This window comes from Nannobrachium achirus, assembly GCF_963921795.1.
Source record: "Nannobrachium achirus genome assembly, chromosome: 3".
Lineage (NCBI taxonomy): Eukaryota > Metazoa > Chordata > Actinopteri > Myctophiformes > Myctophidae > Nannobrachium > Nannobrachium achirus.
The window spans coordinates 60,857,740-60,885,152 of NC_137812.1; the positions used below are offsets into that span (position 1 = coordinate 60,857,740).

Sequence of the window (27,413 nt, forward strand, 5' to 3'; positions counted from 1 at the left end):
AACCATGTTAGATTCATCAAAACACCCGTCCTTGGTTCTGGTGACTCATACTGCCCTCCTAATACGTTAGCGGGCCGTGTTTTTGTATTAGTTTTTTCATTTTTTATAATATTTTTGGAATATGAAAAAAAAAATAAGAAAAACATAATACCAAATAATAAAATAATATAAGTAAAATACAAATGACACATTAATATATTGTCTATTTGTATTAAAGGGATAGTCCCCCAAAATTGCCTTTTCCCCCTATGAATTACTCATCTCATGGAGACTTGAATTCATGGATATTTCTTATAGTTTTTGTCGCATTCCCAAACCAATAATTTGATGATAATTAATAATAAAGTATCATGTATCCGATAGGAGAATTGTCTCCTACCAGATACATTACAATACAATTGACAGAACAAGTAACTTTTTGGGTGAACTACTACATTTGTATATATTAGGTTAGATTCTCGATTAGGATTCAAAATGATGCTTCTTGTTTGTGATGTTGTCTTGATTTCAGCACTAACATGCAAACAGAGTACTGCATGTTTTGCGGGAGGGGTATTCCACAAAGGGAGGATGTGATGCAGTCTAGAGGTGGGGTCCCTTCCTCTGCTTATTGCAGTCAAATGTCATTATATGGTGATAGTTACAGAATTCAGCATCCATCCCAAAAAAGAACCTATGTACTCTCCTGAAGAATCATAAGGGTTATTATGAGGATGTATGAAGAAGAATGTAGACTCAGAGACTTTGGTCAGAATATTCATTGTGTTGTTGACACTCACTCAGGGATGTGTACTCTTAAATGAACACTGGAGAGACAATACAAGGAAATAGGAAGCCCTTCTCAATAGGCCCAGCTTCCAGAGATTTCCCATGCAGAGAACTCATGTGAGGGTACAGAGACACAGAGCAATTGTCTAAGTTCAGTTCACATTTTTTGAGCTGGGATTCGTACAATTGTGTTCATCTTGGTGTTGCAGAGAGGGAGCGCAAATAATGGCTGAAGGTAAGACGATACAGTACATATACTGAGGGACTATATTATATTAACTTAAGAATGTTTATACAATTATTTTCCTTTCTCTCTACTCTTTATCTCTTTGTTCTTTCTTGAAACTGCTGATGGAAGCTTATATAAGAGAGAACTTTTTTAAAACCTTATTGTCACATGACTGTTGTATAAACCTGTGATGTGACAATAAAGTTCTGAATTAATTTGCTTGTGAATTTGAATCACATAATTCTAGTCAGCGCCTGTGATTCACAGAGGGGCAAAGTCTAAATTTGAGAAGAATATATTGTGAATGTCCACAGTAACCAACATTATAGCTGTGACCCGACTCATTTGTATTATTTTGTATCACATGCAGCTGTACCTCTAAGAGAGAAAAAACCCAGAACTCTTCCACGGACGGACGGGTGTGGTCTATCTGGCTACGATGGTACGTTCATTCATTTCATTTCCCCCAGTAGGTCGCAGTTTAGTATGAGAACCGTCACATCTTGACCGTATCTGTTTGTCTTCGTTTGATCTTTTATTGTTGATTGACTGTCATGCTCTGACAATCACACTCTGACATCACTGTGATGTCAGGGGAATCCCATTTATGCCCATATATGGAGATCCCTGATGTCTTCAATATTAAGCCCATATCTGTGACTGCCAATTTATATAGATGTAAGTCTAACCCAGTGTGGCTGGTTATACAGACAGGGAAAGGGATTCTGTTAGTGTGGGTCCCCTAACAGGACTTCATATGGGAATGCCCAATTGCCCATATATGGAGGCCACATCGGCCACATACGGTAGTACATCCTTTTATGCCCATATACTATGGAGATCCCTGTCTGTAGAAACAGCCACACTGGTTAGACTGACCTATGTAGGCTTTAGGTTAGAAAAGCGACTTTCGCCCTTAGGCGTCTTACTAGTACTAATGTATATTATTTTTAAACTAACAACCAGCTAAAATGATTTTGCCTCTGCTTGTGCAGATCTGGATTTGTCCGGAGGGCTGAGGATAGTCCTGGTGGGGAAGACAGGCTCTGGGAAGAGTGCGACAGGGAACACAATCCTGGGAAGAATGGCCTTCAGAGAGGACCCCAGCCCTGTGTCTGTGACAAAGCACTGTGAGACACAGAGCGGAGAGGTGGATGGGACCGTGGTGCAGGTCATCGACACGCCGGGCCTGTTTGACACGGTGGTTACAGAGGAAGAGGTGAAGACAAAAATAGAGCAGTGCGTTAAGATGTCCATACCGGGGCCTCACGCCTTCCTGCTGGTTATCAGGCTAGGGGTGAGGTTCACAGAGGAGGAGCGGAACGCCGTCAAGTGGATCCAGGAAAACTTTGGAGACGACGCCTCCATGTACACCATCATGCTCTTCACGTGCAAAGACCAGGGTAAGGCGGACAACGCCTTGAAGGAGTGCAAGGAACTGCGGCGGCTCTCCATCACGTTCGGACGCCGGTACCACGCCTTCAACAACAACGACAGGACCGACCGCGTTCAGGTCAAAGACCTCATCACCATGATCAAGGAAATGGTACTGGACAACGGCGGGAAGCACTACACCAACGAGATGTACGAGAAAGCCCAGCGGAAGCTGCGAGAGGAGGAGAGAGAGAGAGAGGAGCGGAGGGCACAGGAGGAAGCGCAGAAGAAAGAGGAGGAAAGGAAAGTCTGGGACGCTGAGAGGGAGCAGAAGGTAAAAGACAGGGAAAAGGAGAAGAGGGGTAAAAGGAAGAACATACGCGTGGCGTCAGTGGCCGGGGTTGTGCTGGTGCTAGCCGGGGTAGTCATTGCAGTGGGAGCAAACACAACGGTAGCCCTGGCTCTAGGAGCCCCCACACTCCTGCTGGGAGTTGTTTGTGGCGTAACTGCTCTCTGCATGTGGAAAAGGCTTTGTTGCAAGCCCCTGTCCCAGTGGAACCATTCAAATAATGGACACGTTAATGCTTGCTGATTGATTTACAGTACAGGAACTACAGCTGTCCTCCAAAACGAAGGATTTGTGATATCCAGTCACTGTGGTTATAAGCGTGTGCATGTGCGTGTGTGTGCGTGTGCGTGCGCGTGTGTGTGTGTGTGTGCGCGTGTGTGTGTGTGTGTGTGCGTGTGCGTGTGCGTGTGTGTGTGTGTGTGTGTGTATTTAGGCGTGTGCGTGTGTGCGAGTGTGTGCAGGAGTTGTGGTAGTGTGTGCTGAGTTCAGCATATTTTGATGCAGTGTAAAACTATTGTAATTAATTTAGCCTAATGTTTTTCGATAGATTTACAAATAATTGATTTAAAAAAAAAAATTGCCAAGCTTAATTAAAATCAGGTTTTGTCATTACACAACAACAATGATTTCTAATAAACTGTGATTATATGAATTAGTTGTCTTGTGTCATACGTCTCTCATGGGCTAATTCTGTAAATATTTCTGCTTCGTTCAGTGTTTCAAAATGATTATTCATGTCAATTTGTTCCAAAGGGTTTTTTTTTTTTTATAAAACAGTGACAGTGATTTGTTGTCTTCATGTGCTATTATTAACATTACAGCTCATTTCCTTAAAGGAAATGGGAGACAATGGCAGACAGCTGCTATGAGATCACATTTGAAAGAACAGCATTTGAGCAGAGAACAGAGCCTGTTCACTGTTATTCAAGTGTGATGTCTACCAAGAAACATGGTATTTACTGATACAACTTATTTACTTCTTACTCACCTTAAGAATTAATTAAGAATGGATTAAATCCATATCGTTAACTGTATGTCGAAACTGTTAGTTTTCAGGTTGTAGAAAAAATAACCAATTGTTCTAATCTAATGGATCTAATGTGCTATTATTTAGTCACTAGCTCTTGTTAATACATTTCATCGGTTGAATATTTATAAAACCAACAAACCACATTCACTTATACTAATACCCATTTTTCCCCCTCAATTTAGTTGCTATGCCTATACTGTAGTACTGAATCCGCCCCACACTACCAAATGTGATTGTGTAGACCACACATGGGCAACATACAGCATGTCTACCGGGGGCCGGACCCGGCCCTTTCACCATCTCAATCCCCTCAAATAAAAACAAAACTAAAAATGTATAGGCTATACCTGCATTACTCATATAGCCTACAGTATGTACTCAAATGTTTTATGTTTTTAATGTAACAGCGAAAACAATCAACCTTGAGTCCATAATTTATAACATAATGCAATGTGTTTTATCACTCAGTGACCTATGGAGTTGTGCATCTCAGATAATATAAGATACTGTATAAATGTATAGGTTCATATTGTCACTGTCGGGCAGAAACCTTGTATCTCCAAGTTTCAAATTTGTATTTTTTTTTTTTCGCGAAGCAAAGCCCTGCTTCATCATACAAGGCCGTCAAACACAAAAGTAGTGAAAACAGAAGATCTACAAGCACGCAACGCCTCGCGGTGCGAGGCGTTGTGTGCTTGTAGATCAGCTGTTTTCACTAGTTTAAATCATCTATCCATAAATGCGAGAAGTCTCTGCGTGTGTGTGTGTCTGTGTGTCTGTAATCCGCGTATCTCGAGAACCGTTCGTCCCACCGGCTTCAGATTCGGCACGCGCGTTCCCCGCCGCGGCACGGAGTGCAGTGCCGGTCCTCGACCCGACCCGACGCGCGGTTTTCCCGAACCGGCGCGAAACGTTCGGAATCTCCTTATGCGGGCTGATTGTTGACATCAGGCTGTTCCGGAGGAAATCGGCGCAAGCGCTGACTCATTGTGACATCACTTCATAAAAGGCTCTGACATCACGTACGCCACATGAGTCAACAAAAAATGGATGCATATAGACGTGTTCTGATGTTCATATATGGGCTTAAATGGACACAGGCAAACATATGGCCTGTGTCCATTTATGACAACAGGTATAATGGGGTTTGCATTAAAGGGGGAACCGGCACTGTGTCTGCAACACAGTCGGAGGCACAGACAGATACAGAGATCTCCATAATGGGGAATAAAGGGACACAGACAAACAGATATAGAGATATCCATATATGGGCATAAAATGGATGCAGACAGACAGATACAGAGATCTCCATATATGGGCATAAAATGGACGCTTAGAGACAGATAACTCCATATATGGGCATAAATGGACACAGACAAACAGATGGTCAAAACGGGTCCGACAGAGATCTCCATATATGGGCATAACATGGACACACGCAAACAGATGGTCAAAACGGATCCTATGACAACAGGTATAATGGGGTTTGCATTAAAGAGCGGGACATTCATTCCCTATTTACATTGTTCCCGAGTTGGCCAGGACGCCCGAAGGGCGGCCGAGCTTCTAGTTTTTAAAATGATGAATACAAAATAAACGGTTTTGGACATACAAGGTTTCCACCCGACAACGACGATATAGTAGTTCATACTGCATTGAAGTGGATTGTTATTGTATAGGCCAGAGTACACCAGAGTGACACAGTGCAGCTGTAAAAGCAAGTAACTTATTGTAAAGTAGTCTGGCCTACTAAATTCTTGCAGTTTTAACATAATTAAGCACTATGTGTTTAAAGTTTCAATTCAAATGTACAAGGTGTGGCCCTTAACTCACTTATCAAAGTCAGTATGGCTGTCTGGAAATAAATCGTGCCCACCTTTGGTGTAGACGACAAAGCCGGAGCCGGATGCACCACAATGGATTCACCCCAGACTCTGTGTTGGTGGGCACTGCGTCACCTGAGCGCATGCCCTAGCCTAGCAGCTATACATTGAAAAGTATTTTGATACAAAATACAAATACTGTGTCATAAATGTATCAAAATACAAAATATAAATACTGGCCAGAGAAATGTATTTGAGATTCATATGTATTTTGTATTTTGAAAATACATGAAAATACTTTTTATAAAAATTGACGCAATGATAAGTAATGTTATAGATTGATTGCCAAGTATTAAATTAATTGCCTGTCAGAATTTCTATGAATAAATTGACCCTATGGTGTTTGTCTTCGGAGCAGGCAGCCTACACACTGAGAGCGCAGGCCAGAGTTACCGTTATTGAATTTGTCGAAAGCTAGACAGGAATTATGGCATGAGACTGAATGGACAGCTTCTACGCAAGTACTTCATAGACTGCAAAACCGCTCTGCCAGCTTTATATTAAGCCAGCCTAATAATAACTAGAACTGCACTGTCGACTTTTGATGAACTTGCGTCAAAAGTAGGCTACAGTATGTAGGCCTACTTGTGCGCCAGCAGAGCGTGCTCACCATTGGCGATGCCAGTGACATCACCACTGGCCTCACAAGGAATGCTGGTCCCTCATTGGCTGTTAATTATGACGTTGCCCGAAATGCTGGTCCCTGATTGGGCTACGGGCTTAAACACACACAGCTACCTACCTACCTACATATGCACGCAGCCGAACACAGTACTTGAGAAAGTACTAAAAGAAAATGTGCCAATTTCTTTGTGGTTCAGTTTGAGGATAAGCCAATCAGAGGCGGAGTAGGAGTGACATCACACATTGTGTGCGTGTGCTTGTGTGTGTGTGTGTGTGTGTGTGTGTGTGTGTGTGTCAGGCTTGTCAACTCTCCTGGATTTCCCAGGAGTCTCCTGGATTTTGACCCCATCTCCTGGCATGCTCCTGGATTGGCAATTCTCCTGGATTTCTCCTGGATTTTGTATCAAACTCCCAAAATTCACCAGAACACAGGAAATGACATCTACTATGTTACATTTTTTTATGGGGGAAGACCCCCAGACCCCCCGTTTTAGGGGTGGGGGCAATGCATCCAAGAAAGATCATACAGATATTCACTTAAGTAATGGCTTAAAGATGAGAAGTCATTATTAAAGATGTCCTTTGCTTCAGTCATCAAATCTGTACACCTACATTTGGCATTTAAGGCTGAAATTGTACCCATGCTAGTAAAGCAAGCCTGATAAAAGTATCAAACATGCACAAAATTCACCACAACACAGGAGATTAAATCTACTATGTTAAAACATTTCTGGGGGAGCCGGGGAGGACCCCCAGACCCCCCGCTTTAGGGGTGGGGGCAATGCATGCAAGATCATATAGATATTCACTGTCCTAAGTAATGACTTACAGATGAGACGTCATTATTAAAGATGTCTTATGCTGCATTCACACTGAGAAAAGCCAAGCTAATGGTTTGCTTGGTAATTCAATGTAATCTCAATGCAAACCAGCTTTTAATGCTCGAGATGCTCAGAACAAAGCTTGGAAACTTTAAAAGCTGGTTTGCATTGAGATTACATTGAATTACCAAGCAACCCCCCCCCCCCCCCAAAAAAAAACCCTCCTGGATTCTGACAGTCCAATGTTGACAACCCTGGTGTGTGTGTGTGTGTGTGTGTGTGTGTGTGTGTGTGTGTGTGTGTGTGTGTGTGTGTGTGTGTGTGTGTGTGTGTTTTGTATTTCAAATACAGAAAATACTAGACCTGAAAGTAATTTTTTGATACAAATTACATTACATTTTTTCCATCCCAGCCAAATACAAATAAAAAAATAAAAAAAGTATTTCAAATATATGTATTTCAAATACTGCCCATCTCTGCCTGTGACCTGTTTTACATCTCATTAAAAGTAACGATAAGGTTGCAGATCAGCAATCCCACTCTGACAAGCTTGATAAATCGGCCCTGTGAATTTGTTGTTTGAAAAGATCCTTAGGTCTATATTTGTTCATGTTCTGTTTGCATATGGGAGGGGCAGGGTGTGCAGGACGCTACTGTCACCTCACGTGATCTTTTATTCACAAATTATACAAAGCTGTTTGTAGATTTCTCATCATAATGTCAACACTAGTGTCTGTATGAGGATGAACTCTGTAAACTACTTTGGTGTTGACTCTAGTTCTGTTGATTGGATCCTCTCCAATAGAAGATGGTGAGATAATGAGAGCATGTCAGGTGTTTACCCCCATGGGTTTGTTCTGTAATTACTCATGGCCGTGTGTGTATCCGTGTATGTATGTATGTGTGTCTGTCTGTATGTAGCCTGAGGTGTAGCCTAAGTACCTCTGGCTGACCAGAGAGGTGCTGTGAGCATCAACTGCAATACCAGTGGCGGCCTGAGTGAGCAAGTATGGCTCACACTCTCTCTCACACACACACACACACACACACACACACACACACACACACACACACACACACACACACACACAGACACACACACACACACACACACACACACACACACACACACACACACACACACACACACACACACACACACACACACACACACACTACTTTCTGCCAGTACCATGATGTGCTTTAGCCAGCATCCTCCTTACAAGAGCAACACACTCCCTGTGAGTACTGTAGGCTAACTATTTTTTACTAGCCCTTACCCGTTCAAAGATATGAGCTCCGAAATGAATGTGCAGTGTGTGGGTTATGGGATGTGCACTGCGCACACAGTTGAGGGATGGAAAGTAACTTTAACTGGTGCTTGCATGATAATATGTAGGAGCATCAATGTAAGAAATACCCGTTTCGTTTAATGGCTACAGAGATACTGTGTACCCCCCGCCCACCCACCCGCCTGCACACACACACACACACACACACACACACACACACACACACACACACACACACACGCACACACGCACGCACGCACGCACGCACACACACACACACACACACACACACACACACACACACACACACACACACACACACACACACACACAGAGCTGGTTAAACATGTTGCCTCATGCTAGATGCAGAATAGATATGCCTCATGCTAGATGCAGAATAGATAGTAGATACACCATAAAAATGCTAATATACAGCATATGATTTGTGAAAGTGACAAACGGGCTTCACAGTTATGTCAGGTGTGATCATATGCTAATGGTGATGCGATTTCAGATCAATTGCTCCAGCCACTGAGGAGAAACACTGTGACAGACAGACAGACACTCACTCAGACAGACAGACACTCACTCACTCAGACAGACAGACATTCTGAAAATTATATGTTTGATAGTGTATGGCTTGTGTAGTTGTGTATGTTAGTGATACTGTAATCTAACAATACTTTTAGGGGTTGTGTAGATGTGAATGGGTAGTGTCATGTCATGTTATGTGGTTGTGGTGGGCGTGGGCTGGTCTGGGCCAAAATGTCCAGGGCCAAATATTTGTCCCTGAACAGCTCTGCAGAGAAGAATACAGAGAGAATCCGAGGAAGATGCAGTACGTGCCTGTACCTAGGCAAGTGTGTAAGAAGTATTCTATTTTAAGTCAACAGTTATTTTTTTAAAGAGACTGATATATAATATCTTTATTTCATTTTGTCTGGATCAAAATGAAAGACTTGAGTTGTATTTTAATGGGGTGCTTTTTTGTGGTATATTTATTACTAGGACTTGAGAAACATTTTGATTTAAGATTTATTCTAGAGAGTTTGTATGGTAGTCTGATTGTGTAATATTTTACAATTCACCATTATGTGTGGTGTTTTATAAGGTGTTTTTATCCACCTGTTTCCACGATAATTTACTGTAGAATTGTGTGTGGGACACATCCGGAGAACAGCAGACATACAAACTCACGTCGCGTCGCCGGAACTGCCGCACAGTTCCGGCTCAATGCACGATGGGACGTTGGAAATTTGTGGATAAGGCTTGGCACACTGAGTGCATGACACACAGACCAAAAGTAAACAACAAATAAATCAAATGGGAGACAGCTTATCAGCTGTCTATACTAAACATAATACTGTAGTAAATACCGGTACACCAGGTCATATACAGTAAATGCCTAGGCTACACAGGAACATCTTCAGCGCTATTTATCCATTTGAACATAAATCCACAAATGTAACCAAGTGGGCCTTTAATCGGTCTAAAAATAAGGCTGAAGAAAATGAAGTCATGTGTGACAAAGGACCCACACGTCTTTGTATATAGATATATGGATATATCTATATGTTACAGTATGTTCAAGAAACCAGTAAAAGTTGTCAAGGAGCACTCGTTTTGACGTTCACCACACACTAATCACCACCAGATGGCGACGTCAGCCACTGCTCTGCCATTCACCAGAGTGTATATAAGAGAGTTACGTCACGCTTTGAACTCGCCGCAGACCGGAAGTGTTTACTCTTTATTTACTAGCCTAGCCTAGCCTAGCCTAGCCTAGCCTAGCCTAGCCATTAGCTCCATTGTAGTCACTTGGACAGGGCGTTTAACGTGCGCTTGCCCAGGCCTTACGGCCTGGGCATAAATATAACGATTGCATTCACCACGGCTTCGTAACTCGCGCGGCGCTCCGCCGGCCGCGCGGCCCTGGCCCGCTCTTCGCGGCCACTCGCGCCTGCGGCGCTCGGGGGCGAAGAGCAGGACCAAGGTCCGCTGGCCTTCGCGCCGCTTGGGGCTTCGTGGACCCAGGGGGGCCTCGTAACTCGTTTGGGCTTCGTGGATACAGGGGGGCTTCGGTAGCCGCTCGCAGTGTCGTGGACAATAGAGCGGCGCACCGCCTGGAGTACGTTGTTGTGGCGACCGCTTGCTCCGCCCCGTGCCGCACCACGAGTGCTCCGCGTCTCGAATGTGCTGTTTCTCTAATATACTATGACATATATACCAGTAAGACTCCCTAATCGGGAGATAAGCGACCGTAGGTCACTTATCTCCACAAATAGGGCAAAAATGTGTTTTGGCAAAATCTTCCTGATCCATGTTGATGACATGAGTGTAGACATACTGTGTAGTGATTTTCGTGATTTTAGGGCAAAATCTGTAGGAGCAGTGTCCAAAAATGTGTTTTGCAAGAATCGGCCTTGTGCGCTGCAGTGGCAGGGGGTCCTCCACTGGGGGCGCCACCACTTTTGCATCCGTTCTGGAGCACCAGGAGTCGGTGGTCCCCAGGAATTCCCCGTGAGCAGCCCCGTTGGGGTGGTCATTTGGTCATGTTTGCGCATTTGGTCATTTTTTACATCTGGGGGTCCCCCAGGGACCTGGGGGTCCCTGGAGCTCCGGGGTTGTAGTTTGGCAGCCAAGGAACGTGTGTGCAAAATTTGGCATGGATCGGGGCAACGGTTGCGGAGATATAAGCAGGGAAAAAGTGTGACGTGTGAGGTGTGACAGACAGACTGACAGACAGACTGACGGACTGACTTACACTTTGTGCAGGGTTTGATAGTAAATGCGACCTATGGTCGCAACAAATATAGATATATTGTATATAGATATATGGTCTCAAGCCTTTTGATTTAAACTCCTGTTCAGAATGTCCGTAGATGTCAATAGAGGATGAAGGAGGACATAACAAATTCTGAATGCAGGCAAATTGTATTTTATTTAGCAAAATTCATACAACAGAGAGCAATGTGCAATGTGCATGACCAACCCTAATACCAACAGAATGACTATACTTAAAGAGGCAAGCAACAAAATCATCCCGACCATGGGTAAATACATAAAAGAAATGTGCATACATTAAAAAAGTTTTAAAAAGAAGCAATATAATGAACATAAGTATAGAAAGAGACTATACATAATAGAATCATATTGCGCCTCACTCTCTCCCTTCAGCTTGAGTAATGAATTATACATATTAAGTATACTAAGTACAGGTATGTATGTTTATTTAACAATTGATGTACGGTATGTTGCTGCTGTGGTTGAGCATATTAGAATAATATAAAATGTGGTATATTACCGGTATATGTGACCCTCTCTGGTGCCACAGTCAGGCTTATGTCACTTTTTAAAAGGCAATTTGTAGTTTGCAATTTGCAAAGTTGCATGAGAGTTTCAATAAAAAAAAAGTTATGACGGTCAGGGCTGTTGGTCATTTCTTGGTTTCATCCACCTGCTGAGATATTTGGAAACCCCTCCACCTACAGCCATGAGTGCTGATCCCACTCTGGCTGTAATTGCTAGCTCCTCTGCCACCAGGGCAACACCAGCCACCGGAGGACAGGTTATAGCTCCCACTGCTGCAGAAACCACTAACAGACTGGCCCCCACAGACTCCATTCTGTCCCCCCACTTAATCTTTCTCTGTACCCCTTGGTATATATCGCTGGTGTAGTGACGTCCATTCCATTCCATGATCTCATCTATCTTTTCAAACAGGTCGTTGACCTGAGTGCGATTATCCCCACGTGTGTTGTCAAACACCAGGTACCGGTTGGCACCAATGCCACTGATGAATTCCATGAGTTTGGGAATTCTCTGTAAGAGGGTTACAACTGATCCTCCTTGGAGCCCGTCACCCCCTGTGAAAATGATCAGAATATACTTGGATGCTTCCTCGCCAAAGTTGTCCTGGATCCACTTGATGGTGTTCCTCTGCTCCTGTGTGAACCTCTCCCTCAGGCTGATGACCAGCAGGAACACATGGGGACCAGGGCAGGACAGAACGATGCATCTTTCTATTTCACTTTTCAATTGTGCGGCTGTCATCGTAGTGTCAAAGATCCCTGGTGTGTCGATGATGCTGACAGTTCTACTGTCAAAGTGGCCGATTTCTTTGGCGCTGCGGATTGTCACAGAAGACAGGGACCTTTCCTCTGTATAAAATGCTTGTCTGCCCAGGATTGTGTTTCCTGTTGCACTTTTCCCTGCCCCGGTCTTCCCCACCAGAACAATCCTCATGTCAGAGGTAATGCCAGCGGAGGAGTCTGCCATGAAAAGAAAGTAAAATTAAAACTTGTTGAACCATTGTGGCATTATAATTTATAAATAGGTGGGTGTTGAAAACAACAAACACACATTTCTTTCTCAAGTTCAGGCTGAATTCACTTACCCCCAAAACCTTTAGTCGCCATTGAGTAACTCTCTCTCTCTCTCTCTCTCTCTCTCTCTCTCTCTCTCTCTCTCTCTCTCTCTCTCTCTCTTTCTCTCAGATACAGTGCTTCAGTGTTTCCAGGAAAATGAATCTTAAACTAAAGAGGACCTCAATTATGTTGGCAGATTAAGAGCAAAGTCCAAAGTTCCACCCTGATGGAAATGATCCATAAATTTATGATCCATGTATGAGCCTCATATGACATGAAGTGTCCGCTGACTTTTGATTTTATACAGTAAGAGAAAACGGATATACACTTGTGTGCAGGGCCGTATTAATGTCAAACTGGGCCCCCACAATCGCACATGCAAAAATGTTGTGTTTTTCTGTGAAATTGTTTGTTTTTCTCTGTTAAAAACGGGTCACTAAACAATAATTAATAGCCTTATATTGTGCAAGTCGCTCCTCTCCTCACCAAACAATAATTAATAGGCTAATATAATGTAAATCGCTCCCCTCCAGCTCATATAAACACTAGAGCACTCTACCCCCCAATAGGCCTATAAGCTTAAGGTATTTTTACTTCACTTGAGTATTTCCACATTACGATACTTTTACTTCTACTCCACTACATCTCAGAGGCAACATTATTACTTTTACTCCACTACAATTATTTGAAAACTTTAGTTACTAGTTAGTCTACTTTGTAGATTCTAATAGTTATTACAAAACATGCAACAACCAATTCAGCCTCCCCCATCAATCTGGCTAGCCATCATCAAAGAAAAGGGAAAAACAGTGCCCTCTCTGTTTTGAGAGATTACAGCCTTATATCCATTTCAGCTATTTGAAAATAGCCGATCTACAAGCACACAATGCATCTCGATGTGACGCTTCTCAGTAGTTTGTCTTTCAGTTTTGTCTTTCAAAAAAAAAAAAAAAAAAAAAAAAAAAAATATATATATATATATATATATATATATATATATATATGTATATATAATATACGTTAGGCACAGTGCCTAACGTGCCTAGGAAGAGGACACAGGTCTGGGGGGAGCACCGCGGCCGAGCCACGGCCCCCGGTTCTCATCATAGGTGCAGAGTATAATGTGACCGACCGCTAAACGTGGACGCACAACAAACAAAACGAATATATGCCCATTATTATTTATAGTATAATATAAATTGATAGAAAGACAACAAACTAAATAATATAATGGAAACGTTTAACCATAGCTCCAGAGAGCTTCCTCATTCTCTCCCCGGGCAGGGGGACTGTAAGTCTGCAACACCGAACGCGCGAGTGCGTGTGTGCGTGCGTGCGTGCGCATGGGGGAGAAAGTCTGTGAGAGTGACGGCCCCTCTCTAAACCTTCCATGTACCCTGGAAAAGAGACTCGGCTGGGGGGGAGCGGCTACGGTTTCAATCTCACCGGAGCTTGTTGCACACTTGCAACTTGCACCTTGTGTGATTTCTGAAAGCTGGAGGCTGGCTGACCATGCACTAAACACACACACACACACGCACGCACGCACGCACACACACACACGCACACACGCACGCAGGCAGGCAGGCAGCAGCACGGAGGCTTCATGAGAAAGAGTCCTCCTCGGTCGGTCTCATAGAGAGACCAGGCAGCGGCACCGACCAAAGTTCGTCTCGTTAAGTTATTTAACAGCTTGTTTGAATGTTCTATCATTATTTTTTATCCAGAAAAGTGTTGAGTGAGTTGAGTGACAGTTAACTTGGACATGCTCATTTGCATAACAATAAAGCTGCATGGTTTCTACCATAAGCTGCATGGTTTTTTAGCTTGCTTATTTTTATAGCTTGCTTTATTATGTCTGAACACAGCTTAAGGTTGTAGATCAGCAATCCCACTCTGACATGCTTGATAAATCAGCCCCCTGAATTTGTTGTTTGAAAAGACCCTTACATATATAAGCTTTTTATTTTTCCATGCATTTTTTCGAGCATGGAAATTTTAAAAGCTGGTTTGCATAGAGATGACATTGAATTACCAAGCCAACCTTTAGCTTTGCTGCTTACAGTGTGCATGAGGCATAATGCCTATATTTGTTCATGTTCTGTTTGCATATGGGAGTGGCAGGGGTGTACAGGACGCTACTGTCGCGCAATCTTTTATTCACAATTATACCAAGCTGTTTGTAGATTTCTCATCATACTGTATGTCAATGATGAGAAATTACTATTCAATCCTTTCCGTTTGAGGATGAACTACTTTGGTGTTGACTCTAGTTCTGTTGATTCAGATCCTATCCAATAGAAGATGTGAGGCTAAATGAGAGCATGTCAGGTGCTTACCCCCATGGGTCTGTTCTGTAATTACTCATTTACCATAAAGAGATAGAGAAAGAGAGAAAGGGGGGTTGAATTAAACTGACTGGACGGCTAGCTCACTTGTAGAGTAAGGTTTGCTATGTGAAGGAGGGATGTGGTAAGATTTGTGCATCTTATCCTGCATCAGTTTCCCTTCCTCCTTGCCAACATCAGGCATGGATATCAAGAAGATCGATCGGAATTGTTGCTTAGCTATCTGAAGAACGTTAACCAGGTGTGTGGTGTGTTGCAACTACTAGTTCTTCGTTTTTAGACTCCTTTTTTCAAAACACTTTGTGAAAACACTGAATTGCAGCTACAATAAAACAATGTATGTGCATACACAAGTATGCAAATTGCACTGACTTTCACTGACTATGCACAAGTTAAGCATTTCCTGTTATGCCAGCATCCTCCTTACAAGAGCAACACACTCCCTGTGAGTATTGTGGGCTAACTATTATATTTATGGCTATTGTGTCGTTGTGTATGTCAGTGAGTACTGAAATCTAACAATTATATTTAGGGGTTGTGTAGATGTGAATGGGTAGTGTCATGTCATGTTATGTGGCTGTGGTGGGCGTGGGCTGGTCTGAGCCAAAATGTCCAGGGCCAAATATTTGTCCCTGAACAGCTCTGCAGAGAAGAAAACAGAGAGAATACGAGGAAGATGCAGTACGCAGTATGCAAGTGTGTAAGAAGTATTCTATTTTAAGTCAACAGTTATTTTGCAGAAGAGACTGATAAATAAATATATAATAAAGATACAGTATACTACTGTATCTTTATTAGTTTTGGTGATAGCCAAAACTCTTTACCTACCCCTGGAAATCGCTTTGACAGTGACGTCAGCATGGGAAAGTGGATAAATGTCCACTGATGAGGACACGCGGGAGCCCCCGCTCAGCGTGCAGATCATGTGGAATCGAGTGCTCCTCCTTCCGTGGGCTTTGCTAGTTGCTTTTCGCCCCCTTTTTTGTGGGATGGGAAAGGCGATAAATGTGTCAGAAGGAGGATGCGCGTGTCCGCTGTTTCCACAAGTCATCTTTTCGACACCCGACTCTAAGCCTCGTCAAACAATAAAATACTCAGTCAAGTTGACACAGCATCGCTTCAGGGAACAGCAGCATGTTATGCTAGTATGTTCAGTCGCAAGACGGTGGTGCGCATCGAAAATAGCAGATCTACAAGCTCACAACGCGTCTAACCCCCTGCACCCCCAGCTAAATGCTAGTTTGGAAACAAATGGACCATGGGTCTGTAACTCTCACTGTGTACACTCTCTGGGTTAAAATTAACATTGATTTTACAATATAAATTGGGGTCAGAGATAGAAATGCCAATAAATGGGGGTCCGTAGCCTAATGCATGTCAAACTGGGGGTCCTTGAAATTAAAATGGTTGAGAATCACTGCTAGAGCAGTGATTGATTCATGGTGGTCCATTGTCTAATAAGTGTCAATTTAGGGGTCCTTGACATGAAAAAGTGGTGTAACTTGGAGGGCGCTGGTTTAAGCTTCGCTTGTTTAGCCTTGGATCAAGACAGTCATAGGTCAGTCTTGTTAACTCAAATCTTTACTTCTGGGGGTCCCTGGAACAAAATATTTTGGGATGGGCAGGCCATGGAGCCGCTCCGTGGACCAAATACATATCATTTGTGCATTTCCAGGGGTTAGCTGACATTTGGTGGGTGAACACTAGGCGCAATCATTGTCATTTTGTGTCCACAACTGTACTAATTTCGCCATACATTTTAGGCAGATTACCCCCCCGGACGCCCTGCGGCTTAACACATTAAGAAAACAACAAGCACCAAAACTTTATTATTGAATAATATTTAATTCTAGTTTAATTTTGGCTGGATCAAAATGAAGGACTTGAGTTGTATTTTAATGGGGATTTGAGAAACATTTTGATTTAAAGCTATACTGTGTAAGTTGCTCAACTAGTGGTCAGAGCTGTATAGCAAACCACGGTCGCGTCCGCGTCTTTCGGCCGTTTTTCGCCGCGGACCGGTCCTCTTGCCACCGCGTCCGCCTGCAGCTCGCCGAGATCTATCTTTAGAGGGGTCCCTGGTTCCTGTGCGTTCAGGCATTCCAGAGAAACGGACTCCTTCACCCGAGAATATGTTGTTGTTATGTTGAGGCAAGCTACTTCCTGAGAAGTCAGCAAGATGCGCCTGTGATTGGCCGGTAGTGTACCATGTGTTTATGATCGGCGATATGATTGGCCAACGTATACACATGATGCAGATGGCGTCATTTTGCCGCGAAATTCTCTCCCCCTCACAGCTCATAGAAAACATATAAAGAGAAGGCTTTAGAAGCTGAAATTAACGGAGTGGGGGTTCTAAAACTTTAGCGATTTAACAGCTAGGACAATTTTAAGATTTGTTTTATAAAAAAAGTTACATGGTATAACTTTAAGATATATTCCAGAGAGTTTGTATGGTAGTCTGATTCTGTAATATTTTTCAATTCACCATTATATGTGGTGTTTTATAAGGTGTTTTTATCCACCTGTTTCCGCAATAATTTACTGTAGAATTGTGTGTGGGACACATCTGGAGAACAGCAGACATACAAGCTCACATCGCGTCGCCGGAACTGCCTCACACCTTCAGCGCGATGCACGATGGGACGTTGGAAATGTGTGGATAAGGCTTGGCACACTGAGTGCATGACACACAGATCAAAAGTTAACAACGAATAAATCAAATGGGAGACAGCTTATCAGCTGTCTATACTAAACATAATACTGTAGTAAATACCGGTACACCAGGTCATATAGAGCAACTGCCTAGGCTACACAGGAACATCTTCAGCGCTATTTATCCATTTGAACATAAATCCACAAATGTAACCAAGTGGCCTTTAATCGGTCTAAAAATAAGGGTAAAGAAAATCAAATCATGTGTGACAAAGGACCTACAAAAGCCTTTTTATTTAAACTCCTGTTCAGAATGTCAGTATATGTCAATAGAGGATGAAGGAGGACTTACAGATTCTGAATGCAGCCAAATTGTATTTTATTTAGCACAATTCATACAACAGAGAGCAATGTGCATGACCAACATGATCAATACCAACAGCATCAGCAGAATGACTTAGGCAAGCAACAAAATCATCCCGACCATGGGTAAATACAAGAGAGAAATGTGCATATATTTGTGTAATTAAAACGTTAAAAAAAAGCAATATAATGAACATAAGTATAGAAAGAGACAACACATAATTGGATCATATTGCGCCTCACTCTCTCCCTTCAGCTTGAGTAATTAATTATACATATTAAGTATACTAAGTACAGGTATGTATGTTTATTTGACAATTTATGTATGTTGCTTGAGCATATTAGAATAATATGAAATGTGATATACTGTATGTGACCCTCTCTGATGCCACAATCAGGCTTATGTCACTTATTAAAAAGCAATTTGTAGTTAGAAAGAGTTGCATGAGAGTTTCAATAAAAAAAATAAAAAGATGATGACGGTCAGGGCTGTTGGTCATTTCTTCATGGTTTCATCCACCTGCTGAGATATTTGGAAACCCCTCCACCTACAGCCATGAGTGCTGATCCCACTCTGGCTGTAATTGCTAGCTCCTCTGCCACCAGGGCAACACCAGCTACTGGAGGACAGGTTATAGCTTGGAGCCCGTCAACCCCTGTGAAAATGATCAGAATATACTTGGATGCTTCCTCGCCAAAGTTGTTCTGGATCCACTTGACGGCGTTCCTCTCCTCCTGTGTGAACCTCGCCTTCAGGCTGATGACCAGCAGGAACACATGGGGACCAGGGCAGGACAGAACGATGCATCTTTCTATTTCACTTTTCAATTGTGCGGCTGTCATCTTAGTGTCAAAGATCCCTGGCGTGTCGATGATGTTGACAGTTCTTCTGCCAATGTGGCCGATTACTTTGGAGCAGCGGATTGTCACAGAAGACGGGGACATTTCCTCTACAAACGCTTGTTGTCTGCCCAGGATTGTGTTTCCTGTTGCACTTTTCCCTGCCCCGGTCTTCCCCACCAGCACAATCCTCATGTCAGAGGCAGAGGTAATGTCAGCAGGGGAGTCTGTCAGAAAGGGGAAAAAACACACATTTGTTAAACCAATTGAGTTCAAGCTAAAGTAATAGAAATTGGGATACAAAAACAATTAAAGATATTTTTTAAGAGGTCATAAAACCCACATTATAAATAGGTGCCGGTGGGTATTGAAAACAATAAACAGACATTCCAACCACAGAATCTGATACCGCAGATACGAAATACTGTGTGTGTGTGTGTGTGTGTGTGTGTGTGTGTGTGTGTGTGTGTGTGTGTGTGTGTGTGTGTGTGTGTCTCTCTCTCTCTCTCTCTCTCTCTCTCGATCTCTCTCTCTCTCTCTCTCTCTCTCTCTCTCTCTCTCTCTCTCTCTCTCTGTCTCTCAGTGTTGCAGGATAATGAAACAAGCTTCAGTGTTTCCAGGAAAATGAATCCTTAACTCCAGAGGACTGAGGTGTAACTATTCCAAGTGGAGGGTTATAATGTGAAACAATCCTGGAGCCAGTACTTAATACCTAATATTCCTGTAAGCACTGTAGTCTCCAGAATGCACACATGTTCAGTAACACATAACATGTAACTATTAACTCAAGTACTAGTGCCAATTACAATAAAAAGCTATGTTATATTCCTAATGGTTTATAGTAAAGATACAATCATATATAATAGTCTTGATTGTGACTTAATTCTTATTATCACAATCCTTGTGCCAGAGGTAATGTCAGCACGGGAGTCTGTCAGAAATAAGAAAAAACAACAAAAACAAAAACACATTGGCTAAACCAAGCAGAGTTCAAGGAAGAGTGGTAGAAAATGGGATAAAAAAATATAAAGGACATAAAACCCCCATTATGAATAGGTGGGTGTTGAAAACAATAAACAGACATTTATTTCTGAAGTTCAGGCTGAATTCGATCACTTACCCCCAAAACCTTTAGTCGCCATTGAGTAATCTTGGATGGATGGAGATTTCAGCCACAGAATTTGATGCTGCGGATACTTTTCAAGAAATACCGGTCTGGTCTCTCTCTCTCTCTCTCTCTCTCTCTCTCTCTCTCTCTCTCTCTCTCTCTCTCTCTCTCTCTCTCTCACACACACACACACACACACACACACACACACACACACACACACACACACACACACACACACACACACACACACACTGTGTTGCAGGAAAATGAAACAAGCTTCAGTGTTTCCAGGGAAATGAAACCTAAACTCAAGAGGACCTCAATTATGTTGGCTGATGTGTAACTATTCCATCTAGTGGAGGGTTATGCAGTGTGCAACAATCCTGGAGCCAGTACCATATTTTCCGGACTATAAGGCGCACTGGACTATAAGGCGCACTCGTTTTTTGAGAAAATTAAAGGCTTTTAAGTGCGCCTTATAGTCCGGAAAATACGGTACTAATATTCATGCAACCACTGGTCCAGAATGCACCACATGTTCAGTAACACATAACATGTAACTGTTAACTTAAGTACTAGTGACCCCCAAGTGCCAATTGCAGCTATGTTATCTATCTATAAATGCGAGAAGTCTCTGCGTGTGTGTCTGTCTGTCTGTCTGTGTGTGTGTCTGTAATCCGCGTATCTCGAGAACCGTTCGTCCCACCGGCTTCAGATTCGGCACGCGCGTTCCCCGCCGCGGCACGGAGTGCAGTGCCGGGTCTCGACCCGACCCGACGCACGGTTTTCCCGAACCGGCGCGAAACGTTCGGAATCTCCTTATGCGGGGTTGATTGTTGACATCAGGCTGTTCCGGAGGAAATCGGCGAAAGCTCTGACTCATTGTGACATCACTTCATAAAAGGCTCTGACATCACGTACGCCACATGAGTCAACAAAAAATCTCTGTGATTGTGTATGTATGTATGTAATCCGCGTATCTCGAGAACCGTTCGTCCCACGGGCACGCGCGTTCTCCATATATGGGCATAAAATGAATGCCCCCATATATGGGCATAAAATGGATTGCAGACAGACAGATACAGATATCTCCATATATGGACATAAATGGACAGAGGCAAACAGATGGTCAAAGATCTCCATATATGGGCATAAAATGGACGCAGACAGACAGATACAGATATCTCCATATATGGGCATAAATGGACACAGGCAAACAGATGTTCAAAACGGGTCCTATGACAACAGGTATAATGAGGTTTGCATTAAAGGGGGAACCGGCACTGTGTCTGCAACACAGTTGGAGGCACAGACAGATACTCCATATATGGGCATAAAATGGACGCAGATAGACAGATATCTCCATATATGGGCATAAAATGGACCCAGAACTATAACTGCAGTGATCTCCATATATGGACATAAAATGGACGCCGACAGACAGACAGACAGATACAGATATCTCCATATATGGGCATAAATGGTCACAGGCAGACAGATGGTCAAAACGGGTCCTATGAAAACAGGTATAATGGGGTTTGCATTAAAGGGCGGGGCATTCATTCCCTATTTACATTGTTCCGAGTTGGCCAGGTCGCCGACTAGACGCTGGGCCGCCCATTCCTAATGGTTATAGTAAAGGTACAATAAACAAAGGGTCATTCCCACCAGGCGAGCTAAAGCCTATCTGTCAAAGAGCACAACACTTTATATGTACCGTATTTTCCGGACTATAAGGCGCACCGGACTATAAGGCGCACTGTCAATGAATGGTCTATTTTCTAACTGTTTTCATATATAAGGCGCACCGGACTATAAGGCGCACATAATAGACGCTACCGTTCATGGCCGCGGGAACTAATTTACAGTAGGGGGTGCTGTCACGCGCCCCTCATGCACGCGCGCACAGCGCGCGTGCACGTTTCGCGCGCGCGAAAATTTGGCGTTTCTTATCGATTTTTATCATGTTTTATTCGGGTTTCCGCAGTCTTTTTTTAGCTAAATGTAACACAATCGGGAACGGCTTTCCTTACATCTCCACACGCACCATCCAGCAAGATATAGCCTGGATTTTTTGGTACCAACAGACAGTCAGACAACAAGTGCCAGTTTCATAAAATCATTCAGTTCCCAGAGCTTTTCAGTTAATCTACTTAGTTACTTTACACCACTGTCTGCAACAGCAAGCATGATGGTTCCCAAACTTTTTAGCCCGTGAACCAAGAGACATTACTACCCTGTACCAAACAAGTAATGGAAATAGCAGATCTACAAGCTCACAACGAGTTGCTTCGCACTGCGTTCAGTGCGTTGTGACCCATACAACGTGTCCGCCGCATCGGTCCAGACCCCAGTGTTAGGAAACAGCTGGTTCTGGTACACCACAGCCATTAGCCACTAGCTAGCCCAAACATTAGCCTAGCCACTAGCCAGGCAGCACAGCAGCATAACATAGCATTCATCATTACAAGTCTATAGCCTAGGTTGTGTTGTCTTGGTGTTCTGTATATTCCTTTATGCCCGTATATTGTTATAATTCACCGAGTCCATGACGCATATGTTACGCACGGAGAGACAGACGCTCAGACAAGTTAAAAGGGAAGTCCTTTGAAAGCCATTTCCTCTCTAGACAGTGCCCAGAAGCACATTTCAAAACAAGAGCCTTTCTTTTTTTTTTGTCTATACAATCGATCATTCAACACATGTTTATTTTGAAATTGTACTGGAAATAGAAGTAGCCAATAGCTCCTACTTCACGCCACTGATGTCAGAGCCTCTACTTGCCGATCGGCAATATTTTTCCCCCAACCCCCCTTTAGGGGGTGCGGTGGGGGTGCGGTGGGACGTGGGGGAGGGGGTGCGGCCGCACCTCCAGCACCCCTACTTCCCTCGGGTATGCTACCGTTGCGTTATACATCCAACAGATGGAGCTGTGCTAAAGGGAATGTCAATGTCAATGAATGATCCATATATAAGGCGCACTGGACTATAAGGCGCACTGTAGTTTTTTGAGAAAATTAAAGGCTTTTAAGTGCGCCTTATACGCCGGAAAATACGGGTACAGCATGAATGCAGTCTGACATGATTGATATGCAGTCACATCCTGCATATTGGTTTAGAGCTGAAATTACATCGAGAAAACTGTCAAAATGTATATCTGACAATTGGCAAAAAAAGAAGTTGTAATTATGTTTTTTTAAGACTAGTATTTATATTTGACAATTGGCAAAAAAAATCTGAAGTTTTAAATGGTATTTATCTGACATTTGGCAAAAAAGTCAGAAATTGGAATGTTTGGAAATTCGGTTTATGCTATAACTTACTGCAGTAGAGTAACACTTTATAGAGTAAACCCCAATATACCCCAACAGTCCATTGAGTTCAATGGAGGAGATGGTTCAAGCTTGATGATTGGTCAAGCTTCAAATTACATTTTTGCTATCGAGGCAATAAATAATCAACCGCACTTGCAATTTCCCAGAATTGCAACTTTCTAGTTACTTGCGAAGCAGAGCGCGCAAGTACTAAGTTGCGTATATAGGTATAGGTATACGTTTGGTGCAAGTTGGCACCACGACAGAGTGCATTTCTAGTTGGCTTATGTTATGATCATGAGAAGAAGACAGCGAGCACTCAATAAATGGCCTTTTTACATAGTTTTATTTGCCTCACACAGACAGAGCAATGGACGCGTTCCAATAAGGTTGACACATACAGACCTTAAATGTATTTGATATAGATTTGTTATTTGACATTTTCCATTTCCCCCCTTATCTTTTGTAACTTACATTTTGGGGAGCTTATGTGGGACATATCTTAACCCACATATATAACACCTATACTGTAGGTGTGGTGTGACAACTAAACTTGAAGTTTACTCCTGATTTATACTTCATCGTAAAACGGTATCTAAAGTTCACACCAACTCATAATGAAGGGGAAAAGGGAGAGGGTCATCAGAACAAACAGACATGACATGGTGTTACACAAAAAATATACAGTATTTAGTATCAACATAAATCACCAAATGCACACATGACACAACATAAACCCATGAGCCATAATGCTTTCTCATTTCTCAGTAGAACAGTGCACTCCTTAATGTTATTTTATGACTATGACTATGGTATTGTGAATTGTGAGGAAGCTTGTTGTACCTTGTATCAGATGTGATACTGTATGTGACCTCTCTATAGCCACTGTCATGCTTATGTCACTTTTTAAAAAGCAAATTGTAGTTGCATGAGAAATTTAATGAAAAAAGGAAAAAGATGATGAAGGTCAGGGCTGTTGTAATGTTGATTTTGACAGGACATTTTTATTTAGTTTTAGTCATAGTCTAGTCGTCTGAAATGTATTACTTTTAGTCTAGTTTTAGTCAACTAAATATGAGATTTTAGACGACTAAATCTACTGTTGATTTTGTCAACAAAAGGTGTATTTTGGCAGGCCTTGATGTGTCGTGGCTGATTCTACATATGGTTGCGTCTGAAAATAGCCCATCAACAACCTCACAACGTTATGCGCTTGTAGATCTGCTATTTTCAGAGCACAACACCTGAGCCGAACCAAACATAAAATTACTTGTCTTTTAGTTCTACTGGATCTCTTCTCCACTAGTTTTAGTCATCATTGGTTTTTGTTTAGTTTTCGTCAGTGAAAAAAGGTAGCTGACGATCATTTTTTGTCATAGTTTTAGTTGAACAAATCAAGACTAGACTGTTGATCTATTTTTTTGGTTTGATTGAAGAATTTATTAGAAGTTTGCATTAGGAAAAAATTACATTACAGCACAAATCATTGCTACAAGGTCAACTAATAGGAGACCCTAATAAGCTTTATGGCTTATTTGCACAGGAACCACTTTATGTATCTTATATAACATTGAAAGACAGACGGATAGAACAAAGTACTTTGCATAGGATAACATCAATTACAAAAGCAGAAAATGGGGAGGAAAAATGGGGGGCTTAGTCTATTTACAAGTCTCGAGTAGCAGCCGACTGAAGGTGACTTTTCAGACCAGGAGGCTATAGGGATTTGCACTCCTTTAAGGCTTGCGGAAGGCGTTCCACACGTTGGTGGAATAGCTAGAGAACGAATTAGAGCCTTTTATAGTGTTAAATCTACAGTAGGTTGAACGTGATTATTGGAGCTGCCTTTGGTGTTGGTGACATCCTTGACCTTTAGGAAGTAGTTTATCACGTACATGGGTGTCTTTGAGTTGTAGTGTATCTTGTACACCACACCAGGCCCATTGCAAGATGCTGTACTCTGTCAGCTACTTTGAGCCACCCCACGCTTGGTGGGTGATAATCGGTAAGGTGGGACCGAGGAGGAAGAACAAGCACGACCCTAATCAGTTTGGTTTCATCCAACTGGCGAGATATGTGGATATCTCAGTCAGCAGGGGAAGTATGAGTGATCCACTTACACCCATGAGGTCTGTTGGAGGGCAGGTACCGGGGCGAGATATGTGGATATCTCAGTCAGCAGGGGAAGTATGAGTGATCCACTTACACCCATGAGGTCTGTTGGAGGGCAGGTACCGGGTCTATAAATAGTTGTGGCTGAAGCCACAAACAGACCAGACCCCTCAAACTTCATTGTGTCCTCCCACTCCTTCCATGCCTCCTCTGTTTTTTTTCTCTGTACCTCTTTGTATTTATCGCTGGGGCTCCTCCACCACCTCCAGGCCCCGTCGAGCCCGACCGAGGGCCTCTCTCCTTCTCATACACCGGATAGCCGGAGTAGTGACCTCCATTCCATTCCGTGATCTCATCTATCTTTTCAAACAGGTCGTTGACCTGAGTGCTATTATCCGCACGTGTGTTTTCGAACACCAGGTACCCGGCAGCAATGCCACTGACGAGATCCATGAGTTCAGGACTTTTCTGTAAGTAGGTTACAACTGATCCTCCTTGGAGCCCGTCACCCCCTGTGAAAATGATCAGAATATACTTGGATGCTTCCTCGCCAAAGTTGTCCTGGATCCACTTGACAGCGTTCCTCTCCTCCTGTGTTAGTCCGGCTGCCAGTTTAGCATTTATGCTAAGTTGGTATCATAGGTATGATATTTGGTATATAGTTTTTTTTATTGGCCTAAAATGTTGTCTATAGGGGGGCACGGTGGCACTAGGGTTGCCACCTTTCAGAAATTGAAATAAGGAACACCTCTTCCGGGCACGCGGTGCGTGCGTTCCGTGCGCGTGGCACAGCCGCCGGCCGGCGAAAAAATGCAGTCCCAAACCCATGAAATGCATAGTTATAACTATAACACACAACATGGTATATAACCTATGTTGTTTTGCAGTTTGAAGTGGCCAATTGTTTCTAAAATATGAATAAGTTAATTTTGTATGAAATAAAGCAATGTATGAATGATTTGAACCTGGCTCTTGGGTCACTTGGTGGTCAGTAAAGAGAAGGTAGTCAAGAAACCATTAAGTCATATACTTAAAGTTTAAAGTGCTTTATTAGCAACGAAGATTAAACATTTTTTACTTTAGGCTGAATAGGCTTCACTAGCCTGAACCTGAGCATAGCCTAGTTTAAAGTGCTTTATTAGCAATGAACATTGAACATTTTTACTTTAGGCTGAATAGGCATCACTAGCCTAAACCTGAGCAGCATAGCCTATTTTATGAACATTGAACATTTTTACTTTAGGCTGAATAGGCTTCACTAGCCTAAACCTGAGCATAGCCTATTTTATAAAGTGTCTACTGTCTACAATCCACTGTCTTGACACTCGAACCAAAATTGTTCTATAGATCATAATCTACAAATTGGAAGTGAAAAATAAACTTTAACACAAATTTAAAATGAAAACCAAAAATTACATGTACACGGAACCCCACTATAGGCAGAGCGTAGAGCGCACCACAGCCGCCTCACAGAAGGTCCTTCGTGCCTCTCCCTCCTTCTGCTGTCTTTTCCTGTGTTTTATTTCATTCATTATTGTTAAATTCTGTGTTGAGGTTTGTGTGACAGACCTTTATGGGGCATTTGGTTAAATACGGAACAAACCGCGTTCCGTATTGGTTCAATACGGAACACATCTTTTAATTGTCCAATACGGAACGATTCCGTATTATACGGAACGGGTGGCAACCCTAGGTGGCACAGTGGTTAGCGCTTAGCCTCACAGCTAGAAGGTCCTGGGTTCCATTCCCGCCGGGGGACGCTGTGGGTGCTGCGTGTTCCTCCCTCCGCGTCATCAGCGCCCACACCCTTGGTGGCGTCGGCGATAGGGCCTTTCTGTGTGGAGTTTGCATGTTCTCCCCATGTCTCCTAGGGTTGATACCCTCACAAAAACATGCACGTAATCCTGGTCTCAATAATGCCTCCCTCTGGCCA

The 27,413-nt window shown here is 42.9% G+C and overlaps 2 protein-coding genes across 2 annotated transcripts; one reads left to right on the plus strand and one right to left on the minus strand.

The window, feature by feature from the left end:
* Positions 1-993: 993 nt before the first annotated feature.
* On the plus strand, positions 994-6,051 carry LOC308282358 (GTPase IMAP family member 9-like; the record flags this gene model as incomplete). The annotated part of the gene is made up of 4 exons (XM_080722705.1): positions 994-1,003; positions 1,368-1,439; positions 1,993-2,873; positions 5,992-6,051. The coding sequence occupies 4 exons, from the start codon at positions 994-996 to the stop codon at positions 6,049-6,051; spliced, it is 1,023 nt and encodes a 340-aa protein (XP_080578831.1).
* Positions 6,052-11,793: 5,742 nt separating this feature from the next.
* LOC308282359 (GTPase IMAP family member 9-like) lies at positions 11,794-12,648 on the minus strand (the record flags this gene model as incomplete). Its single annotated transcript, XM_080722706.1, has 1 exon — positions 11,794-12,648. One exon carries the CDS (start codon positions 12,646-12,648, stop codon positions 11,794-11,796), a length of 855 nt encoding a protein of 284 aa, XP_080578832.1.
* Positions 12,649-27,413: the final 14,765 nt, after the last annotated feature.